This window comes from Notamacropus eugenii, chromosome 7, assembly GCF_028372415.1.
Source record: "Notamacropus eugenii isolate mMacEug1 chromosome 7, mMacEug1.pri_v2, whole genome shotgun sequence".
NCBI lineage: Eukaryota > Metazoa > Chordata > Mammalia > Diprotodontia > Macropodidae > Notamacropus > Notamacropus eugenii.
The window spans coordinates 120,421,655-120,445,855 of record NC_092878.1 but is presented as its reverse complement, the minus strand read 5'-3'; the positions used below and the strand labels follow the sequence as shown (position 1 = coordinate 120,445,855).

At 39.5% G+C, this 24,201-nt stretch overlaps 1 protein-coding gene across 1 annotated transcript in view; it reads left to right on the top strand.

Annotated features, from left to right (window-relative positions):
* EGF (epidermal growth factor) overlaps positions 1-24,201 on the top strand; it is a 143,017-nt gene that overhangs the window by 95,356 nt on the left and 23,460 nt on the right. The window contains exons 17-21 of the mRNA XM_072623378.1: positions 3,481-3,597; positions 7,526-7,642; positions 9,015-9,140; positions 15,638-15,773; positions 21,060-21,221. Of these exons, the coding sequence (XP_072479479.1) occupies positions 3,481-3,597; positions 7,526-7,642; positions 9,015-9,140; positions 15,638-15,773; positions 21,060-21,221 (658 nt within the window). The remainder of the gene's footprint in view (positions 1-3,480; positions 3,598-7,525; positions 7,643-9,014; positions 9,141-15,637; positions 15,774-21,059; positions 21,222-24,201) is intronic.

The window sequence follows — 24,201 nt, the reverse complement described above, 5'->3', positions numbered from 1 at the left end:
ACTCCCTGTTTTTCACTGTTTTATTACAAGATAGAACTCATAAGCTTTCAAACTTCTCCATGCTGTTTTGCCTAAGAGCTTCATGGCAAACCAATATTTTTCTTAATTACCATGTTCTGACATGACAAAGAGACCAAATGTTTATTGGCTGAGAAATTTTCTTAGCTCTTCTGGCCTTCTTGTTGGGTTTTAAGTTGTTTTACATTGGGTAAACTTCTCTAAGCCCTGGCAGGCAGTGCCAGTATTTTTATTCCAATCAGTTTCTCCCTTTTCAAGATGAATGCTTTATTTAAAGAAATTGAGTGCCATTGGAATTATTGTAATTACATATAATGGCTTCTCATTTCTAATTTTTGTTGTAATTTGGTATTGATTTTTGACCTTTGTTCCATCCATAGACCAATGATTCTGAAATGTTTGGCACCAGTTATTTACTGTGTCAGTTAATTTCATTTTTTGGAATTTTTGGTGACCACCACTTCTATAGCATCTATCAATTCTTTTCTTGAAGGAAGTATTTAAAACATATAGATATGCAGATTTTTAGTAAGTTATAAGCATTTGACTTCTTTCATTTTTTAATACAACTTGTGAGTGAGTAGCAACTCCTCTCCTCCCCTCCCCCTTCTTCTCCACTTCTCCCCCTCCTTTCTCCTTTCCTCCCCTCCCCTATTCTCTCCATCTTTTCCTGGGGTACTCTACCCCACGGAGGGTACATTTCCATGGCCAAAAGCTATGTTTTTTCATTTGGATTTACTGCCTAGACTTCTTGCTCAAAGACTGAGCCTAAAGCTCAGTTCACTCTGGAGCTCATAGATTAGACAACAGGTCCCTGCCCACCTAGCACAGAGTGAATGTAAATACGAAATAGTAACTGTTTTTTTTTTTTTTTGCCCAGGAACCCTGAGGGTCTTCCCCTCCCAGTTTGATTTTTTTGTTATTTTTTTCTTTATTAAAAGGGGCCATCCCTCTAGTAATTACTTAAAGAAGCTTATTCATTAAATAGATGTATCTCACTCAAAGTGAAAATGTGTTAAGACCTTAGCCTAAAATGGCCAGCATCCCACATTGCATCCTGGGCCATCTCCAGTCATCCTGATGAATATCTGGCCTCTGGACTCAGATGTTTCTGGAGGAGAAAGTGAGGTTGATGACCTTGCACAGCTCTCCCTCACTCAAATCAAAGTCTGCAAATCATGTCAATATCTTGTCATGGTCCTCTTTGAGAACAAAGGATAAACACAGCAACCTCTTCCAGTTTTAAAACAGATTTTCTCCACCTTCTGTCATGCCTACCTTTACAGAGAAGTCACCAAGTATCAGAACAAAAATTGACTTGTTTAGAGGGTCTTGTCACTTTCTTTTTTCTTCTTAATTTTTTGTCACTTTCTCCAAAGAAGAATCCTTTACAAGAAATATTGATCCCTAAGTTGCAATTATCTTCATCCCATGCCTATGTACAACTGTTTTGAACCAAAGTGATGATATATCTGATGATGATGATGGTGTATTTTCACCTGTTCAATCAAACATCAGGTGTTTATTAATTACCTACTATGTTCTAAGAATTGCAATAGGCAGTAAATATGCAAATAATGTAGCAAACTCTACTTACCAGGAAATGGCATACTAGTAGGGGAGGTAACAAAGACATGTGAAGAAAGAAAAAAATACAAATATATACAACATTGTTAAATACAAGTTAGTTTCAGAAGGATGGCACTAGTAGTGCGGAGGGAGGGATGGATCAGGAAGGCTTCATAGAACCCCTTTGGAAATCTGGTGAAATCTACAAACTCTTCAGGATAATGTTTTTAAACTCACAAAATAAGACAAAAGGGTGCCAAGGAAACTAATTGTATTAATGGTTAACAAAATATTTTTTTAAAAAAACACATGTCCACAGATTCCTGGTAAAGAACTCTGTTGTAGAGAGAGTACATGAGTTGAGTCTTGAAAGAGAGGGATTCTATGACATGGAGGTGAGGAGAAAGTGCATTTCAAGGATGGGGGATAGTCAATGCAAAAACACAGGGATGGGAGAGAAAATGTTACATGTGAGGATCAGAGAGAAGGCCAATTTGACTGAATTGTAGAATACAGGAAGAAGATAAATGTACAATGAGCCTGAAAACATAGGCTTGGCCAACCCGATGGTGGTGAACCCTCCACATTTTGCTAGGCAGACATTATTTCTTGCTGAGATCATTTTTGAAGACTTTCCATTTTGTTGCACCTGTATTAGCTTGAAAAACCCAGGGTCACCTTCATGACACAATGAAAAGTCAGAGCAGAATTTTGGGTATTGTTAAAAAAAAAAAACAAACCTCACCCTGCTTTTCATACTGCTTCTGCACACAGATAGGACCAAATTCTAGAACTGTTCTCATTAATAAAACAAAAAGTCAACTTTGGAGTATAAATGTAAGAATCCTTTCATAAGAATTCAATCTAGAACCCTGGAAGGAAACTCAACAGCCATCTGGTCCAATACCTTCATTGTAAAGTTGAAGAAAGGGAGGCCCAGGGAAGTTAAGTGATCTACCCAAGGTCACACAAGCTGTGAGCATCAGAGGAGGGATCTGAATCCAAGTCCTCTGATTCTAGAATCAGGGCTCTTTCTGTCATGTTCCTTTGACAAAATCTACATTTACTCACTCTAACCAAGCCTCTGAGGGATAGGTTGTGAAAACAAAGCAAATATGATAGGCAAATGGAGGAGGCATGTGCACGGGGAAGAGATTTCCATTTTATCATATGCCTTTCTAAAAAACTAATTTTGTGTATCTTAGTTCACCAATTGATAATTGTGTTTTGCTCTAAGGAAGATCAGAGAATTTATTTTAAAATTTGAATCCTTTAATTTTTTGAATCCATACTTATCAAAGTAGAAATTAGCATACTGATAAACAGATAACTTAGTTTATTGATGAATGCTGGTGATTGAATTTTTAGCCTTTGTCTTAATTGTTGAGTTAGGAAATTTGTGTGGATTTTTCTGGGCATGGTTTAGGGGTGGGCAAATGATAGGAGACTATGAAGGCCCAGAATAAATCACACTTGGGGTGCCTAATTCCCCAATTTTTTAAAAAGAGAAATTTAATTAAAATGAATAGCAAGGACAGTCTTAAAGAAGAAAGGTCATAATGGGACATACTAAAGAATGTAAAAGCAAATGAAGAGAAGCAATCCCTCTGATGGGGTGCGTGCGATTGTGGGGGACAATTTATGGTCTGATGTTCAAAATGTGGACATTCATTAGTAGTAGCTGGTTGTATGACCTACTTTATCCCAGCCTACTTCCACTGTGTGTTTGAAGAGACCCCAGAGCTACTGGCCCAGGGCTGTTGTCCTTACTCACTATACATGCTCTGAGCAAACTCTGAACTTGTAAGCAAAATCTACTCTAAATACCAATAAGAGAAATGCTTTTCTTGAAAAAAAAAGTGTTAAAATATTCTACCTGCTATTTTCCAACAGACAGTAAGATGAATCTAAGCAATGATGCAACAGCACTGGAGAATAAGTTGGGAAAAACATTGGAAAATAACACCAGGGCAGAGCAACATGACCTAGTAGCTGAAATCGTGGTGTCAGGTAGGAGCAATGAGGTCTTTCTCTTCTCTCTGGTCCATATAGATCATTTACTGATGAAGACAGACAATATAGTAGTTGGGTGGAAAATGATAAGAACATTAGACCTGGAAGCAGATGTGTAATCCTGGGTAAGTCATCTCCCTCTTCAGGACTTCGGCATCCTCAACATGGAATTGCAGTAGATGATCTCCAAGGTTCTAAAACTGAATTTTCCAACTACATTAACTTGATCCTATATCGAAAATGAAGGTGTATCTGCATGAGGCCAGTGCTTCTGAACTTCTGAACTCAAATTCATTTCTTCTCTTGACTTTTCTTTCTTTAGAGGGCAGGGCATGAGCCTGACTCATTTTCAGCCCATGTGGGAGGTTATGGTCTTGAAAATTCTCCAGGAAGAAATTATCCTGAAAACAAAAGTGAAAAAAAATGGGTGAAGTCTGGAGTGTGACGATAGTGCCAACCATCCACATCTGGATTGCCTAGTTTATTCTCTGTCATAATTTTGTTTGTCATTCTTTAATCCTTTGATGAGTGGGGAGAGAGAGAGAGAGAGAGAGAGAGAGAGAGAGAGAGAGAGAGAGAGAGAGAGAGAGAGAGAGAGAGAGAAAGAGAGGGAGGGAGGGAGAGGGAGGGAGGGAGAGAGGGAGAGAGGGGAGAGGGGGAGAGGGGGAGAGGGAGAGAGGGAGAGGGAGGGAGGGAGAGGGAGAGAGGGGGAGAGAGAGCGCAATACTTGTAGCAGCTGGATGATAATTGCCAAATAGAAGCTGATGGGATCTGCAAGGTATAAATACTGATGGCCTCTTTTTCCAGGTGGCAGACGATGCAGAGAGATCTGTCGGACTAGCCTGTGCCACATATTAAGCTGACCATTGCAAAGACTTAGATTTTTGCTCCATATTCTGCTCTTGGTCTACTAGACCATTGGGAACCTATCAAATCCGTGGTTCTCAAAGAATTTCACTTTAAAGACCATCCACCAGACCAGCTACCAAACTGGGGGGATGGGCAGCCATCCTCACTTTTTGCTGCTTGGCTGTGGTAGGAGAAACATGAAAATGAGACCATGGGAAGACTGAAGTTGCTTTTGATAAGACAGAAATAAAGGACATCTATTTAAAAGTTTTTTTAAAATTAGAGCTTAGGAAGAGAAAAGGAATAAGTCTTGATTAAGCATCTACCATATATCAGGCACTGTGCTAAATGCTTTACAAATACGAATCATAATTTATAAAAAAAGCTTTGTAAATTCATAGTAAGAATAAAAATTGAGACAGTGTTATATTGTAAACACTAATATTACGAAGAACTAGCCCAAAGAGGATCAAGACTGTGAGAATCATTCTATAGAGTTGAAAGTACACTGGTTCTGGAGTCACAAGACCTGGGTTCAATTCTTCACAGTGACATGGGAAGGGACATCTATGTGAGCTTAGGCAAGTTACTTTACCTCCTTGGGTCTCATTTTCCTCATCTGTGAAATGAAGGGGACTGAAATAGAATGTAAACTCACCTGGCAGAACCAGATTAAAATGTAATTGGGAAATGCTTAAAAAATAAATTAGAATATAACAAAACATAGATAATATTACTTTGTGGTTTTCAAAGTTAATATGCTTTCTATTTTGGGCAGCTAGGTGGCTCCGTAGTGCATAGAGCACTGGGCTGGGAATCAGAAATACTCATCTTTGTGAGTTCAAATCCCTCTTCAGACACTTACTAGCTGTGTGACTCTGAGCAAGTCCCTTAACCCTGTTTGTCTCAGTTTCCTCATATGTCAAATGGGCTGGAGAAGGAAATGGCAAACCACTCCAGTGTCTTTGCCAAAGAAAACCCCAAATGGGGTCATAAAGAGTTGGACTGTGCTAAAATGATTTAACAACATATTTTCTACTTGAGTTTGACACCACTTGACTTAGATGACCTAATTCTCTAAATCTATGTTACTTTGGGAGGGTAGCAGTATCCCAGGCTCCATTTTGTTTGTATTATCTAAGTATCTTGAGAATGAGGGAAGAAGGCAGTCAGGTTGTCAGAAGGTATAACGTAAAATCAGGAAAAGTAATGAGTATCAAGAGAGATGAGAAACAATGTCCCAAGACTTAATCTCATACATTGTGAATAAAAGTTGTTAGGAAGTTTGTCCTGATCTCAAACCCCTATTTGCTAATTTGGACCATGCACCTTGCCCTCTGTGGTTGAGCTGGATAAAGGTAATTCCTCTTATACATGGGAACCCTTCAGATACTTCATAAAAGCTATGTTGTCCATTCTTCCCCACCATAAGTTTTCCCTTATCCAGGATAAGATCTTTTGCTATACAAGGAAACAGGAGGTGGGTTCTACTGCAGATTTGCTGTATGACCTTGGGCAAATCACTTGACTTTCCTGGGTCTCAGTTTACAATTTGATGATAATACCTGCTCTGGGCTTCAGAACCATGCCTCTATTGCTGTATCTTCCTGAAACTGCCTCAGTGCCCAAGGCCTTCTCACCTTGGGACTGTCTACCAACCCTGCCTCTGGCTCACCGTGGAATAATTTCACTCCTCTTCCATCAGTGAGTTCCTTCTGAAGTTCCCATTTTGGGGATGACCTCAGGCCAATCTGTCTTCATTTCTCTCCCAGACCTATTGGTGTTTTCTGAATTTCAAAATCATGTCCCCAAACAGGGAATCTTCATTTCCACCCAATCCCTACCCACTTCTCAGCTTTTCTGCTTTCCCTTTACTAGCCTCACTACTCTCTGGACATGCTCCAGTTTATCATTATCCTTTTTAACCCATGTTGCCCAAAACGGAGGATTATAGAGAAGGATGGGAACTTAGAAGTCAGGTCTCCTCCAGCCCCCTTGTTTTACAGATGTGGAAACTGAGGCCCACAGAGGTTAGATGGCTTGCCCAAGGTCTCGTGCATGACAGAATCAGGATTCAAACTCAGCTTCCCAATTCATAATTCTTTCTACTGTACTTCTCAGGGAGTCCATTGTTATGGCCTCCCCACATTGCTAGGCACAGTTATATTTCCTCTCTCAGTAACAGAGGAGATGTTCTAATGCAGCTGGGTTCTATAATCTACAATTCTGATGAGATGTTCCTGTTCCCAAAGTGAATTCACCTTTCAGAGAATCATTGCATAAAGGGAGCTGTTCGAAAATAACCCCCTTAGAACGTTACTGCTGTCTGCTGCTCTAAGCCTTCCTCTTGTCTCTGGAGGGAGCTGAATTTCCATGGAGTATGAAATGAGATGATCCCTTTACAGTATTTAGCTTGCATGGTTTGTGACTCTGTAAAATGCCTTGAGGTTTACAAGTCACTGCATAAATCTCGATAATGAATATGTACAGTGACATTCACATTCTAATTTCCTGTGTCATGGCACATATGATTTCAGCAAATTGAGGATAACACTTTTTATGGTTGGATTTTTTTTTTCCATGTTAGTACACAAACCTACTCATTATATTTTAAGCCTATTTGCCTTTTATTAGGGACATAAGAATTATATCAGTTCAATCCTACTGCCATGCTGGTTGAAGATTGCCAACAGAATGTTGAAACTTTCGGAATCTGAGTCCATTTATTCTTGAAAGGATGCCAAATTATAGTTTAAATCTTTTTTAAAAATTGCTTTAAAAAGCACACAAATGGACTCACAAAGCTTCTTGGATACCAGATAGTTCTTTAAGCACCAGTTTGATGAATTGCTTGTAAATAAATCAGAAACATATGCTATACAATTCCCTTGACCTAGACAAAGCTTTTAAAAGTCAGTAAAGTGCTTGTGGGGGAAAATCCTTTTGGGGTTTAGCCCTCCTTAGGGCTTGGGCAAGAAATAGAGTCCTGAGATATTTTGTAGGACCTGGAACATGAAAATTCATTTTCTCTTCAAAGACTCAGGAACACTCTGATGGCAGTTTTCTCTGTTTGTAGATGAGGATAACTGTGCCCCGGTGGACTGTGGTGTGAATGCTCAATGCATTTCCGAGGGAAAGGATGCTTGGTGTCAGTGCTTGGAAGGATTCACCAGGAATGGAACTTTCTGCTCTGGTAATTACAAAGACTAAACATATAGTGCTAGGAACACTAACGTATCTTTCTTTAGCTCTCTCTGAATTAATACCCTGCCTTCCCCAAATCTACCAGAACCATTAGATCTAAGACATTTTTTTCATCATCAGATGAACAGAATAGAAGACAAATTGTAGAAAAATAGGAAAAGATGTGAAAATATTTTGCCACATTATTCTGAAAGTTTATTTTAGAATATGATTATGTATAATTAGCTTCAACAAGAAGAACAGTCCACAATTAGCTTTGGCAACAAAAGAATGAACATGAACATGATTTTAAAATCATCTTCTCAGGCTCGCCAAAAAGCATTTATTTTTCAAGAGCTCAGGTGATCACAAATTACTGCTAGGCAGTAATTTGTGTTTTATTTGTTTCTAGCTTACCTTAGTAACCACAGAATGTATATTGTCATTAACCAGAAAAAAAATCTGTGGAAGGGATTGACATAATGAGCATTGGAAACATTACCTTTAGTACTAAAATTTATTCACCTGTATAAACTTCTTGAGAACAGAAAGTAACTTGTTTTATCTCTATATTAAGGGAAGCTAGGTGGCGCATCATGTCAGACCAGAAGACCAGAATTCAAATCTGGCTTCAAACACTTACTAGCTGTGTGACCTTGTCCAAGCCATTTAACCCTATTTGCCTCAGTTTCTTCATCTGTAAGATGAACCGGAGAAGAAAATGGTAATCCACTTTAGTATCTTTGTCAAGAAAACTCTCGGTGGGCTCACTGAGAATCAGACACAACTGAATGGCTAAATGAAAAAATCTTTGTATTACTAGTGTGGGCAGTGGGGTGTAATGGATGGAGATGGCTGTAGAGCCAGGAAAGCCCTGTGTTCAAGGCCTACTTCTGATAAACAAAGGTTTTGTAATCCTGGGCAAGTCACTAAATCCCTCAGTGCTCCAGGCAACTCTCTATGACTCTTAGTTGCCGAGAAGGTGCTGACCTGTATTGAGAGAAGGAATTTCTTCACTTCGGAATTCCCTGTGCTGATGAACTCATGGGTCCCTATCATCAGGGCTTTGCACATTTTGATGCATGTAATAATAGACACTTAATGATGATCGTTGGATTGAAAAGGGGATACTATAATAAGACTCATCATCAGGGATTTCCCTGTACCAATGAGTTAGCAGGTCTAGTCCTGATCTCTTTTCCTAATAGGATTCTTATCCAAGCAAATATTTGAGAACCGCATGCAAATTTGTCCTGAAGCTATGTCCAAGCCTACGGATGCAGCTTAGGATTGTGAATTGCCACGTCTACTCCTTTCATGCTTTGACCATTTACTCCAGGAAAAATCTCCATGCCTTGCCTATTAAACTATTTTCTTCATAGATATTGATGAATGTGAAATGGATAAAGTGCTTTGCAGGCCAGAATCGTCCCAGTGCATCAATACAGAGGGTGGCTATGTCTGCAAGTGTTTGAAAGGCTACAGTGGAGATGGGTTAAGCTGCTACGGTAAGGAAGGAGGGGGAGTTTGTGGAAGAAATAGTAGCAATCAAGGGGATGGTGCTGGTAGGAGGGTGGGAAGACAAAATAATGACTGAAGTTGAACGCACTTCAAGATGAAAGAAGTGATCTCTGGGTGATACATTTGTGCTGACATCTCTCCGTTACCGGGAAAAAAAAGGAAATGGGGATCCACATGTTAATACATGACAATTAGGATTCCAAAGGCAGCTGGCATTCCTTTCCAATTCTTTTTCTGAGGTTTGAGTGGCATCAGTGACTTATCAATACACTCTGCCTTAGGCTGTCTGTGGATTTCTCCCTTTCCCACCAACTCTTCATTTGGCAGCTGAGCTAGAGGGAAATTTGGAGTTGCTGGAGGTTTATTGGAAATTGTTGTGGTGCATATAAATGAGGAAGGGTGGGGTTCTGTGGGAAAGCCCATCTTAGTGTTCTGGATCAGCTAAATAACCCTGAGGTTTGAGCTGCTGACATTTATGTGCGACTAGAGGACACACAAGCTCAGTAGAAAGCCACTTTTATAACCACTATCTCTTCTGCCAGAATTTGGGTGTGGCTTGTATGTTTGTCAGTCTGTTTCATGACTTGTCTTACCATTCCACTTGTCAGTAGCATTATCCTACAAGTGAAGACCTGCTCAGAGCCAGCCTGACAAAATGAAGTGTGTAGAGCTGCTCCTAAGATTTCATTTCCTTCAGTTTCTTAGCTTCTATTTTCCTCCTTTATTATTATTATTTTAAAAGAGCTATCCACAGTGAGGAACTGTTGTGATGACGAGCAACTGTGACAAGGACATTGGTCCTATGAAATGGACTGGCATCTCTGAGACATTGTGGGGGAAAGACAAAGGATCATCAGCCTCACCACTAATTTTCCAGCTTAGATTGGTTTAAATCAGACCCTTATCAGATTAATTCCCTGGGCACCACAGGTGCATATATATGTATATATATATATATATATATATATATATATATATATATATATATATATATATATATATATATATATATATATATATATATATATATATATATATATATACATACATACATATATATGTGTATATGTATGTATATATATATATATATATTCTCTTTTGAGCACGTATTTGGCAGCAGTCAGGGAAATGTCATGACTAATGAAATAGATCATAGATGATTTAAACAAACTGGCTTTCTATTTAATTTCCTTTGATGAAAAAGAAAGGAATCCTCTTTTGGCTGGTTAAAACTCTTTGTTTGAGGTTCCTGCTCATGCTCAAGCTTTTTACTCAACAGACTTTTTCCAGTGGTGGCCACACACATGATGACAGTGCCCTGTCTTGCAGGACTAACCCCCAATCTCTAAACAAAAGAATAAATTGCCCCTCTCTTTTTTGGGTGAGATCATAGATTTAAGATGGGACCTTAGAGGCCATCTAGTTCAAACCAACTCCCATTTTGAGGATGAGGGATTGATGCTTCTGGAGGTTGTGATCTAGTCACAAAGTAAAAGCTTTAGCTGGGTGGTATTTGAACCCAGGTCTTTTGATTCCAGAACTAGTGCTTTTCCTACTGCATCATGCTGCATCCTATGAGGCTTTTTTTTTTCTTTTGCCACCAAGAACACAACCACCTTTTCTCCCAGTACCTTACACAGATGATCTTTCACTTGGGGAAAGTTAAGCCAGGAGATAGGAGGTCAGCAAAAAGGTTCATATCATTAGTTAAGCAAGGACACAGAGGTAACCAATCAGAGTCAACAAGCATCTATGAAGGGCTTGCTATGTTCCAGACATGGAGAAAGGCAAAAATATAGGCTCTGCCCTCAAGGACCTTACAGTCCATTTGGAAAAGACAACAAAATTATACACACAGACTATATACAGCATAAATGGGTAGTGCCTACTATGTGTCAGGGACTCCTCACAACAGCCCTCAGTAGGGTTATCTACATTTTACAATTGAAATTGTTGTTGTACAGTTGTTTCAGTCATGTCCTACTCTTCGTGACCCCATTTGGGATTTTCTTGACAAAGATATTGGAGTAGTTTGCCACTTCCTTCTCCAGCTCATTTTACTGAAGAGGAAACTGAGGCAAACAGTTTGACAAACTTCCTTGACTAGCTAGGAAGTGTCTGAGACCAGATTTGAACTCAGGTCTTCCTGATTCCTGGTCTAGTGCTCTATCCTAGCCATCAGCTGCAGGCAATATCAGTATTTGTGTTTGGCAGGGAAGGTATGAATAACTGGGAAAGGTCTCCAGTTGAAGAAGGCATTTGAGCTGAGTCTTGAAGGAAGCCAGGGAAGCCAGATGGAAGAAGTGAGGAGGGAGAGCATTCTGAGCCTGGGGGAAAGCCAGTGCAGAGTCAGAGAGGGGGGAGATGAGCAGTGGTCTAGGATGAGATTGCTTGGCAGGGGAGGAAAGTATAAGAAGAATCTAAAGATAGGGAAGGGCCAGAACATAAAGGATCTTACTTAGGAACTTTCTTAGTGAAATTGGAATCATCTCCTTTGAATTTTAGGAGCTAACCCTGTGCTGAGGGATAGAAGCCAGTTTGGCTACTTCTTTTCTGTTATTAGAAGCAAAAATTAAGTTGGAAAAAGCAACATGTGTGAGTACACACAAACACACATATTTAAGATTGATCAGGTTGTTTAATGAAAGAGTAGCAGTGGTATAGTGGACAGAGTCAGACTTAGAAGAAGGGAGATCTAGGTTTGAGTCCTGCCTCTGACACATACTAGTCACGGGGCCCTGGGAAAGTGAGCAGGCAATGATTTATGCTGATAAGATCAAGAGGGTTTCCTCACTGGGAATTTACAAGCCAATGAAATCACAAGTTCAGTCCAAAATTCTTTTGCTAGGTAAATTACTTGGAGACCAGATCCCTAGGCACTCCACCACATTCTATTGGCAGCAGTGAAACCTAAAACTATAGCTAATTTATTATTGTTTTTTTGTCCTTTGTTCTTGAAGAGGACCAGGACATCAGGAAGGTGATGCAAGTGAAGTGGATTTAAGTGAGGGAGGGCTATGCAAAGGCACCAGCCTCACTTTCTCCTCTGGAGCCATCTGGCCTGGAGATGCCCTCCTTCTCCCCTCTGCCATAGCTCATTGAGAGACTAATATGAAGGAAGAGATTCAGACTTCTAGAGGGCTAAGTAACTACCTAAAGTCCTAGAAATTTACCTACAGATTACATTTTTACCATTTCTCTCTTTTTCTCATCTCTCTGATAGAAAAATTTTCATTTTTCCCTTTTCCTGGTAGGTAGCATAATGTTCAGAGTAGGTAGCATAATGTCCAGAGTGCTCTTTGGACTTGGAAGCCATTTCAGGCCAGGTGCCATTATTTTGAAAGGAAAGGCAGTAAATTCATATCATCTAGATTTGGGTCTCTCTCTCTCTCTCTCTCTCTCTCTCTCTCTCTCTCTCTCTCTCTCTCTCTCTCTCTCTCTCTCACTCACACACAGACACACACACACAAACACACACACACACACGATCTGGGTTTTATTTTTTTGGTAACCTGTGTGTGTAATGATCAGTTCAATTCTAAAGGAATGAGTAGAATTCTCTCCCAGAATGTTACATTTTTCTAATTAGGTCTCCCTTTTCTTTTTTCCATATAATCTCTTTTCTCTCCCTTGACGTCTGCTTCTCTTGAAGACATCGATGAGTGTGAAATGGGAGTGCACAAATGTGGATAAAATGCCATCTGTAAGAATACTCCTGTATCTGCTCTCTTGGTGCACCTGGGCCTGGATTTGTCTGTCCTGTTAAGTCTGTGGGTGGTCCAGAGGAGAGATGCTACTTAACTCAGTGCAAACCTCATGAGTGGTATTTCCACAGAAGGTTTCGGGAATTATTCAGCAATGTTAAGCTGCATTCTCCAGCTATTCTGCCTAAGTTGGTGCTGGGCTTGGAAGAATTAAATATTCCAAGCTGCCTTAGTTTAATAGGATCTGGAATGAATCTCTTTTATTACTTTGCAGTACTGCTAATCTCCTGATTTGTAATGTTGATGTCACAGTCTGCTGGAGTTACTGCCCTCTACAATACCAGGCAGGTCAGGGGAATTCATCTGCGCTCCTAAATATCCGTTAGCATGAGAGTTACTTTAATGGATTAAGAGAAACGGTCATTCCTGAACTTTCTTTTCCCTCCTACCTGAAAGGAAATGTTTCTTGAGAGTTTAAATTCCATATTGTTTTTTCTTCCTCCTTTGCTGCTGGAAAATATTCAACCTTGCCTTTTTTTTGTCTTTTGCTCCTAAAATAGCAATATCATTCATCCATCCATCCATCCATCCATCTCATCCATCCATCCATCCATCTATCCACCCATCCTCTCATTTATTCATTCCACAAGCATGTATTAAGAACCTGCTATCTACCGGGCACATTGATATGTTCTGGGTATACAAAGACAAAACCAAAACAGGTCCTGCTCTCAAGGAGTTTACATTCTTTTGAAAATAATGTGTATATCTATATAGGACATTAAATATGAAAGATATACAAAGTAGAGTTACACAGCAATTAGCAAGTAGTTTTTTTGAGGATGGTTTTAGCCTTGGTGGGGAAAAGAAACAGGACAGGATTCCTATAGGAGGTTGCTTTTGAGTTGAACTTTGAAGGAAAATTTCTCCAGAAACTGCAAACTCTTTCATGAGTCACTCTTTACCTTCAGGTAACTCTGGACTCCACTTTGAGTGGTTCTGGAGAAGGAGAATTGAATCCCACAACTTCCTGCTTCCCTGCCTGCCTTGATCCTCTAGTTGCCAAACTTACCAGCTTCCCAGGGTAGCTATGTAAGCAGACAAGCTCTTGCAGAAGAAAAATTGTGAATTTACTTCCCGGTGTCTCTTGTGTTTCTAGCACCTTACTGTCTCACATAATCTCCTCTCCTTAGAAGTGATGAAAAGGTGTTGGCATTTCTAGTACCTTGCAGAAATCTCAGCAAGATCCTCCAGCATTCCTTTCAACGTTCTACACTAATGCTTTTCCTTCTAAGAAGAGCAAAGTATGTAATAAAAGAAATTCATCAGCACATCATTCTCTCATTATCCCAATGTTTCCTTTCTGTCAAAGCTGTTGTCCTCATTTTAAGGATTGCTGAGGAGTTTAAGTAGTGTTAAGAAGAACGTTTGATGTGGGGGAAGGTAAGAACTTTCAGGAAACTGTAAGACAGTATGATACAATGGAAAGAGGACAAGATGTGGATTCAAAAGACCTGGGTTCGAATCCTTGCTCTTTCCCTTTGTGATTTTGACAAGTCAGTCAGTCAGTAAGCATTTATTTAATGCCTACTCTGTTCTAAGAACTGAGGATACCAAAAAATGTGAAAGTCCCTGCTCTCAAGGAGCTTATGGTCTAACTGGGGAGACAACATTCCAACAACTCTGGGCAACCTAGCTGAATACAGGAGAAATTGGAGGTAATCAATAGAAGGAAATCACTAGAATGAAGGCAGATCAGGAAAGGCTTTCTGTAGAAGGTGAAATTTTAGCTGGGGCTTAAAGAAAGTCAGAGGCCAAGAAGAAAATATGTGGGAGAGCATTCTGGGCATGGAGGACACCAGTGAAAATGCTAGGGGTTTGGAGATGTAATAGTATCATGTTTGACAAATAGCAAAGGAGGCTAGTGTCATTGGATCTCAGATTATGTGAAGGAGGGAGGGTGTTAAGTTAGCTTTCTGGGCCTCATTTTCCTATGAAGTGGGTGGGTTCTAATTCTCCAATTCTATTGTAAAAGCTCTTAGCACAGTGCCTGACACATAGTACCCATAGTACTCCCCTCCAATGATGAGATTGACCCAAAGCATTTCAGTGACTTTTTCAAAGAATTTATTTTTCTTGGCTTGTTTGGAAGCATCAACTATAGTTCTTGGGTCAAGTACTCTATGGATGTTTTTTAAGCCAAGAACAAATACCAGTTTTGAGTGAGCCTTTTGAAGTTAACTCTCATCAGTTATTCAGTGTTGTTTCTTAAATATATATATATTTTAAATCATGAAAGTCAAAGGACATGATTTCAAAACCCAGATCTGTTCTTTGCTAACTGTGTGACCTTAGACAAGTCATTTTAGGCTCTGTGGGTCTTAGTTTACTCATCTTTATAATGACAGGGATCAACTAGATTATCTCAAAGGTTCTTTTCAACTCTAAATTCTGGGATTCTTTGAGTTCAAGGAAATGAAATTATCATGATGCTTTGGGAGCCCTCATCCTGCTCTTATCTGCTTGTAGAATGTGCTCTAGGCCAAATAAAAGAGAAAGTGAAGAAAGCATTGTAGGTCTGACTGAATTGTGATTTAACTTTAATGGTTGATGGGTAAGGTTGGGCGGACAAATGAAACTGTCCTCCGTTAATATTTCCACTGGTAGGAAAAAAAACCACAAACTTTATGTAAATTAGACATGGATAATTGTGCCAAGAATGACTGAATCATTTTGGAAAATATCAGGGTTTAAAGTGTTCTTGAAACATTGTGTTCCAGAATCTTTTCAGCCCAAGGATATTGCTTCCTCTTTCTTGGGAAACAGGACTTCAGAGTGTCCACCATCACATGACTCATTCTGTCTCAATGGAGGAGTGTGTGTTTATATTCCAGAGCTAGAAAGCTATGCGTGCAAGTGAGTATGATCTTCTGTCAATTGTATCTTTCTGAAGGAGCGCATTTGCAGTCCTGAAGAAATATTATCCTCTAAGGAGTTAAAAAGCATTTTAACTGTCTCCAGGAGATCTGCTGCCATTTGAACTGAGGAAGTCTCCATTGAGATTAAGGTGTCCAGTCCAAGAATCTTTGCTTTTCTGCAGATAATAGGCTATCAGTAGATCTTGGATTCCTTACTCAGATTTGGGGCCTTGGCTTCCTAGAAGAATTCCTCAATACTGTGACATTTCTTCCAGAAATATAAGAAAGAGTAGCCAATGGGTATTTCTAGTCTTGCAAAGACTGATGTACAGTTTTACAATTAGGTCATTTTGCTTTGAACCCCAGTCTTGAAAGTTTCATGCTCCCTCTTCCCAATAGGTACTATTTAGACTTTCAAAGCTGGATGTAGTTATAAGCCTTACTCCTGCTCCTTCTCTGATTCCTCCTCATTCCCCAAGAGGATTTTAATCCAGCTGTGCCTACAGAGATGTATTGTCATTCAGAATCAAGCAAGTGTGAACATGAACTTTGGGTTCGAGGAAATGCTGGCAACTTGGCAAACATGCCAATTGCATTTACTTTTGAAAAACTATCCCTTTGTATCTTTGCATGTTTATTTTGAAATAAAAATCTAGCTCTGGGCCACATTTGACTTTCATCTAACTTCCTGTTTTCAAGAGGCATGGGAGATAGGCAAGGGGAGACCTTGGGCCATGGACTCCCTTGGGTCTCTCCTCATTTATAAGTGATAAACAGTACAACTTCACCTTGTTGTTCTGAGGAAAATATGAATACCTAGCTACTATTAAAATGTGAGCTATTGCTCTTATTTTTGACTGGACTATTGATAGCTTTGATATTGTATGTATCAAAGTGCTTTGAACACTTTAAAACCCAATGGAATGTCTTTGGGTCTTTGGTTCGTTCATGGATCTGAGATCTCATCAATGTGGGTACTATCTTTTGTGGTACATATTGCTACCCATCCATGCTTTCTCATCCTGGGCAACTTTTGTCTATACCACGAGTGGGAAATCTGTGACCTCGAGGCCACATGTGGCCCTCTAGGTCCTCAAGTGTAGCCCTTTGACTGAATTCAAACTTCACAGAACACACCCCTTTAATAAAAGAACTTGTTCTGGGAAGCTTAGACTCAGTCAAAAGGTTTCACCCAAGGAACTAGAAGGGCACATGAGACCTTGAGGCCACAGGTTCCCCACCCCTGCTCCACACTGCGCCAGGGATCTTCCACAGGGGACATCTGCCCAGCATGTTGGGCCTTTTCTCTAGATTCATGATTCTCAACTTTTACAACTTTCCAAAGAGCTTTTGTTTCTGTGGATCATAGATATCTGTATTTACGTTATTGGAAATTAAAACATCTTGGTATTGTTATGAAAATGATTTTAACCATTAGAGGTCCCTGGATCACACTATTTTAGAATCACTGCTCTAAATATATGATGAATAATTATATATAAATATAGAATGGAGGGAGCTTGATGGTACAGTGCTGGACCTAGAGTCAGGAAGACCTGAGTTCAGATCCAGCCTCAGACATTTGCTAGCTGTGTGACCTTGGCTAAGTTCATTCACTTCAGTCTGTCTCAGTTTCCTTGTCTGTAAAATAGAGATAATGCTATTACCTACCTCTCATGGTTGTTATGAAGATCAAATGATATAATATTTTTAAATGGTTTCCTAAAGCTTGAAGTGTTATATAAATTCTAGTTATCATTATTTTAAAATTTTTATGATAATTATTATATTGTATTTTTTGACTATGAGGAGAGCGTTCATTTGTTTGAATACAAACAGAGCATCCATTTGTAATTCTTCCCTCTAACTATACGACTGACTCACCTCCTTTTTCAGTTTCCCTGTCAATCCTTTTCTCAATTCATGTAAAGATCAATCACATATAAATATTAAGTCAATTAATTTCTGTTTGCCTCAGTTTCCTCATCTTTAAAATGGGGATAATAATAGCACCTACTGCCCTGGGTTATTGTGAAGATCAAATGAGATAAAAATTGTAAAGCATTATGCACACAGTAAGCATTAGAAAAATGTTAGTTGTTATTATTAATAATAATGTCATCATCGTCATCACTTGCTATCACTTCTGTCAAAGGAGAGGGAATACCCCTGAATACTTGATGATTACAAAGACATGTCCTGAAGTACTTAAGTCTTCTTGTTTTATATTAACTGTCAATGAATTGTCTCATCCACATCTTATTACTAGTGGGGCTATTTTTACAAATCTTCTGAAACTATGTAAATGCTCTTGAATTTCACATAATAGGCATCTGACAATAATAATGCTTAATTTTCATGCATGTTTCTGGAGATGAATAATGTAGAATGCTGTTTCTCACATTCTCACATTGATACTTAGGTCATTTTCTTTGAAATGAATATAAGACAATGAGAATCATTATCAAGACTGAATACTGCTAGACAAAGCCTCGTTAAGGTGTTCTTCATTATAAGATCTTTGGGATAACTGCATCCTGAAACAGATTCTGAGAGCTCCAACCAGTTCCATTACACACTCCTGGGATAGTTAGAGCTTCCCAAATCTGTGTGGAGAGCCAGAAGTGTGGTCCAAGGTGAGACAGTATCTTCCTATTGTCTGTCAAGCAACATATGGGAAGCAACAGTACTCCTAGAGCACGTAGGACACAAAGTAAGCATCAAGCTCTCCAACAGTTATCTCTGTTTTTCCCCTCCTTGTTCTCACAGGAGGGAAGGATGAGGGAGGTCTCCTTGAAAAGGATTTCATGAACCTTGTGCATATCCTTCCATCAGGTACATCCATCTCATTTGCATGTCAGTCAGAGAAAGCTTAACGAGGCTTTAGTGATCATCTAACCCTCTGGGGTTAGACCTGAGTCCCAGAGAGGTTTAAATGCCTTGCCCAAAAGTTACACAGCCAAATTAGCGGTATACAACTAGTTAGTTTTAGTGTTAGAACCAAAACAGAGCTCTTCCAATTCCTAATCCAGTGTTTTTTCCCATGACAACATGGAGCCTCTTCCCATATGCCTGGTGTAGGTGAACACTGAGCTTACTATCAGCTTGGCCTCATCAGTTGATCTGGCCAAGATCAGTAAGGAATATCTAGGAGCCAAGTAGAAGAATTCTGGAGGAATTTGGATTTAATTGATGTGGAACATGTTTGAAGTAACTTTTTTTCTCTCATTGTTCTTGGATTTCCTTTTGATTGATATTAGTGGTCCAGGATCTACCTGAAGTAAATACTCTTAAGTGTGGAAGTAACTAACTTAGCTCTGTAACTTTCAGGTAAGTCATTTAGACTTCTCTGGGTCTCAGGTCCAGCCCAAGGTAGATAGATTATAAATAAGTTCTTAAGGGACAGGGACTGTTTCACTGTTGTTTACGTATCTCACTGATTGACAGTATTTGGTTAGATGATAGAATACCATTAGCTTAATACTGAACATCCACTTATCCTTCCACATCCTGGGGCAGGGGGAGGGTTTAGATGTGTGGTGTCCTTACTCTCTGGAAAGTCCACATACAATTTTTTGGCCTTCCTTCATATCAGAGAAGGAGTCTGAATTGTCATGATATTAAAAGATAAAGTATGTCAGTATTATAAAATACTATACATATATTTTATGCATTTCTGAGTTTCTAAACTTTTTCTGTGTTGTCTACTGGCTTTCACATGTTGTCTGTGGCGTCTGTAAAATTCCCAATATTCTCATTTAATTTCTTATGCTCATCCACAATATATATCGAAATGGCAATGGGGAAAGTCATGATGTGGAAGGGAGGACCATATGTTCATCTGGGAAAGGATGGAAGAGAGCTTTTGACCAGTAGATGGCACCATTGTGTCATTAATGAAATTTAATCACAAAGGAAGAAATTGACAATGCAATATTTTCATAATGTATCCCACAAATGAAAATGTTGTGTGTGTGTGTGTGTGTGTGTGTGTGTGTATGAGAGAGAGAGAGAGAGAGAGAGAGAGAGAGAGAGAGAGAGAGAGAGAGAGAGAGAGAGAGAGAGAGAGAGAGAGAGAGGTCTTTCTTTTTTTTGCACTAATTTTTTCCTTATTGGAGGCTTTGTCAGTCAGTCGATGTGTTTTTATTTTGTACCTACTTTTGGGAAGCCCTGTGCTAACCGCTAGGGATACAAAGAAAGCAAAAACACAATCCTTGACTTCGAGGAACTTACATTCTAACCAGAAAGACAACATATCAACAGCTATGCATTTTTTTTGCAATATATCTTGTATGCAACATACTATACATACATACGCGCACACACACACACACACACACACACACACACACACACACACTGAGGCACACACATGGTAAACAGTTCAGAATCTCAGAAGGAGAGCACTAGAATTAAGGAGGGCGAGTAAAAGCTTCTTGCAGAAAGTCAATTTGAACTAAGTCTTGAAGAATGCTGGAAAAGGGGGGAATTGGATAATCAAAGGCAGAAAAATTTATTAAGTGCCTATTATGTAGGATACACGTATTTTCTCATTTGATCTCCATAACAGCCCTGGGAGTTAGATGCTATTTTTATTGCTTTTGAGTCGCTTCGGTCATTCTGACTCTTTGTGACTCCATTTGGGTATTATTACTATATTTGAGTATTTTTTTCCCTTACTTTACAGTTGAGGAAAGTGAGGCAAACAGAGGTTATACGGTCAGATTTGAAATTAGGTCTTCCTAAGCCCAGGCCCAGCACCCTATGCCCAGTTGCTACCATTACAAGAAGGTATTTGTGTCTTCCCGCCTTCCGCACCAGTCATTTTTCAGAGACTCCACAAAGATGGGCTGGGGATGGCTCCTATGCAGCTTTTCCTCTTGCCTTGACCTTATCTGCTCTGCTGTTTCTTAGGTTGCAGGTAATGGGGGCTGGTTTTTATGCGTGGCTTTTCGGGATTTTAGACTAACTGATCCTTAATCAATGCCTTCTAGAGGTGGAATGCAAGTAATTCACTGTCAATCCCAGGGCAAACAGACAAAAACCAAAAAGCCCTCACTGGGTTAGCCTGTAAATCTCAATGACCTTCTCTGATCCATGATGGATTTCTAAGATGCCTTCAGAAAGGCTGAGGGTTGGAAACATAAGGGCTGGGGTTGGACCGTGACCAGACATTGCTCCTGGATGCTGGGATGGTCAGGAAGTAAACTGAGGGTGGCAGAGGCGGATAACACGGGTGCCGTGGGGAGCTGTTATTTTTTTTCTGGGCATGTATGTGTTACAGATGCTTGGTTGGCTTCGTGGGAGAGCGCTGTCAGTACAGCGACATAGGAGCTGGGGAGACGCGGCACGTGCCAATGACAAATGAGAGTATCACCGTGGTCATCTGCTTGGCTGTGCTGGTCCTGCTTCTCCTCCTGGCCTTGGGGGTCACTTACTACTTCAGGTGAAACTTTTATTTTATCAGAAATTCAGAACAAATGCTTCATCTCCTCTTCTAACCAAAGCAACCATCTGTGCTCAACTGAAAGGCCATGAGCTGTAGAACTAGCTTTTTTAATAACAAAACTTACTAGCTGTGTGACCCTAGGCAAGTCACTTAACCTTGCTTGCCTCAGTTTCTTCATCTGTCAAATGAACTGGAGAAGGAAATGGCAAACTACACTATTATCTTTGCCAAATAAACCCCAAATGGGGTCATGAAGAGTCAGACACAGCTGAAAAGACTGAACAACTACAGGGTATAGTTTTAGAACGTTGCTTGGATGAGCAGAGAGAGATTCAGCCCTGGTCTTCCTGATTTATAGCCCAACTCTCTATCTATTAATAGGTTATTCTGCATTCCTGTTGTCATCATCATCATCTAAAATTAATTTTTTTTGCAAGGCAATCGGAATCAAGGGACTTGCCCAGGGTCACATAGCTGGTAAGTGTTTGAGGCCAGATTTGAACTGAAGTTCTTCTGACCCTTAAAATAATCCGTCTTGCAGACTTAATAGACTTGGCCTCCATTCTCTGGGAAATTACACTCAAAGACAAAGATAAATGCAAACTCATATGCTTGAGTTTAAAAAAAAAACAACAACCCACAATTGCATCAGTACAAAATGGGAGAGACAAGAGGTCCTACAAGTTCATTAAATAGCTTACTCTAGAGGAGGGCAATTAGGATAATCAGGAGACTTAAACCCATGCCATAGAAGGCTGGATTAATGGAACTGGGACAGTTAGCCTGGGGAAAGCAAGAGAAGATAGAGGCAGGGTTGTATTGGTAAATGTTTAACTTTCAAAAAGAAAAAAGTTTATTCATGACATACTTTTAAGTTTACTCTGCATTATTAACATTTTATCCATCACTTTCTTAAGTCTAAAAAAGCAGCAAAACAATAAGTCAAGCCCTGATCTGTAGCATTTGCCAATTTCTTAGGTGTATTTAAATGTTCACCCTGAAAATTTAACAATCAACTTGAACCTAGGAGTTCGTTGCAGCACTCCAGTGGAGGGAACAATTAACTTATCAAATATCTGAAGGATTACCGTTTGGATGAAAAGTCTAAACTTGTTTTGCCTGGACCCAGGAGGCAAGACAAGGACCGCAGTGGGGAATTTTCTAGAGGTTTAGCACGTCAACCTGCCTATGCTCAGAGAGAATGGCTCTGCTCTATTCCATGAACGTTAGCATAGGGCACAATCTGGTGACTGCTTCTTCATAGACAACCATCCCCAATGGGATTGGTAAGTATAGTTAGGGCAGTAACTTAAGGGGCAAAAATGGACATCCAGACATTATTGGCTATCAACAATATCTCTTCTTAATCTGATGTTCAGTTGCCTTTCTTAGAAGGAATATTGAACAGCTGAGACATTCATGACCCTTGGTGGTCAGAAGGAAAATGGATTATTTGCTATTACGTTTGTAATACCTGCCTCCTTCTTTCCATTCATCCCTGTCCAAAAAAAAAAAAAGGATTTGGGAGAGAAATTCCAGTCCGTAGGTTTCTTAGTGTAATTAAGTTAGTCAGGGACTTTTCTTATTTAATGGGTGAAAGTATATTAAGCTATGGTCACGGTGCCACTACATTTCTCATGTTCTATTGACTATTTCAGAGCTCTGGATTTAAAGCTAATTGCAAATCAGTCTGTTTTCTTGACTTGGGATTTGAAAGCTAAAGTGGTTGAATGATGTATATAGGATAAATATACAAATAAAGACTTCTTCAGCTGCCCTCACACATCATGGGCTTGTACTACCCTATTCCCAAAGGCACAAGTAGAGAGGGGATTGTTTAAGTAAAGGGTTGGCAAGCATATTTTTTCATTTCTTTTTGTGAAATCCGTCTCTATGTCTGTCTCTCTGTCTCTGTCTTTCTGTCTCTGTCTCTCCCGCCCCTCCCCCCCCATCTCTTAATAAGGGTCATTCTGAACTGATTTTCTTACTTTATGTAAAGGTTCTGTTCAGTAAATTACTCACCTCAAAAACAAAATTTTCATTTTTAAGTTTGAAGGGACTTATACCCCAGCCCTGGCTACATCATTCATGTAAAACTAAAACTGCTAATTTAAGCCTGCTCCTCCCCTCCCCCCTCTTCCTCTACAATCACTGAAGCACCAAGATCAGCATTGACCTTGAAATGGCAATGTTTTTACTTTGCACGTGTGAATCCACAGGACAATAGGGTCCTAGATCATAGATCTAAAGCTAGAAAGTACCTTAAAAGTCATCTAGCTGAATCCCCTCATTTTACAGATAGGCAAACTTGGACCTGGAGACCTAGAGTGACTTGTCTAAGGTCACAGAGGTAGTAATTATCAGAGGAAGGATTTGAATCCAGGTTTTCTCACTTTAGAAACATGCTGCAGTATAGCATAAAATAATTTTCTTTCTTTAAAAAAATTATTTAGTACCTTTTATTTTTCCATCACCTATATTTCTCAGTGTATTTATATATATCTATACATATGTATCTTCTCTCCACCTTCTAGAGATTAATCCGTTATAACAAAGGATAAAAAAAAGAAATGGGGCAGCTAGGTGCCACAGTGGATGCAATACTGGGCCTGAAGTCAAGAAGATTCACTTTCCTGAATTAAAATCTGGCCTTAGATACTTCTAGCTGGGTGGCCCTGGGCAAGTCACTTAACCTTGTTTGCCTCAGTTTTCTCATCTGTAAAATGATCTGGAGAAGGAAATGGCAAACTACTGCAGTATCTCTGCCAAGAAAAGTCCAAATGGGGTCACAAAGAATCAGATACAACTCAAGAACAACAACAAAAGAAACAATCCAGCAAAATTAACCAGTAAACCACCCACATCTGACCTAACCCTTCATCTCTACAAATAGGGAAGAAGCTAGATTTTCATATTTTTTCCTTTGGTCTCATGATTCTATCTCAATTATTTTCGTTGCTGTTGGTCTTTCCTTTTA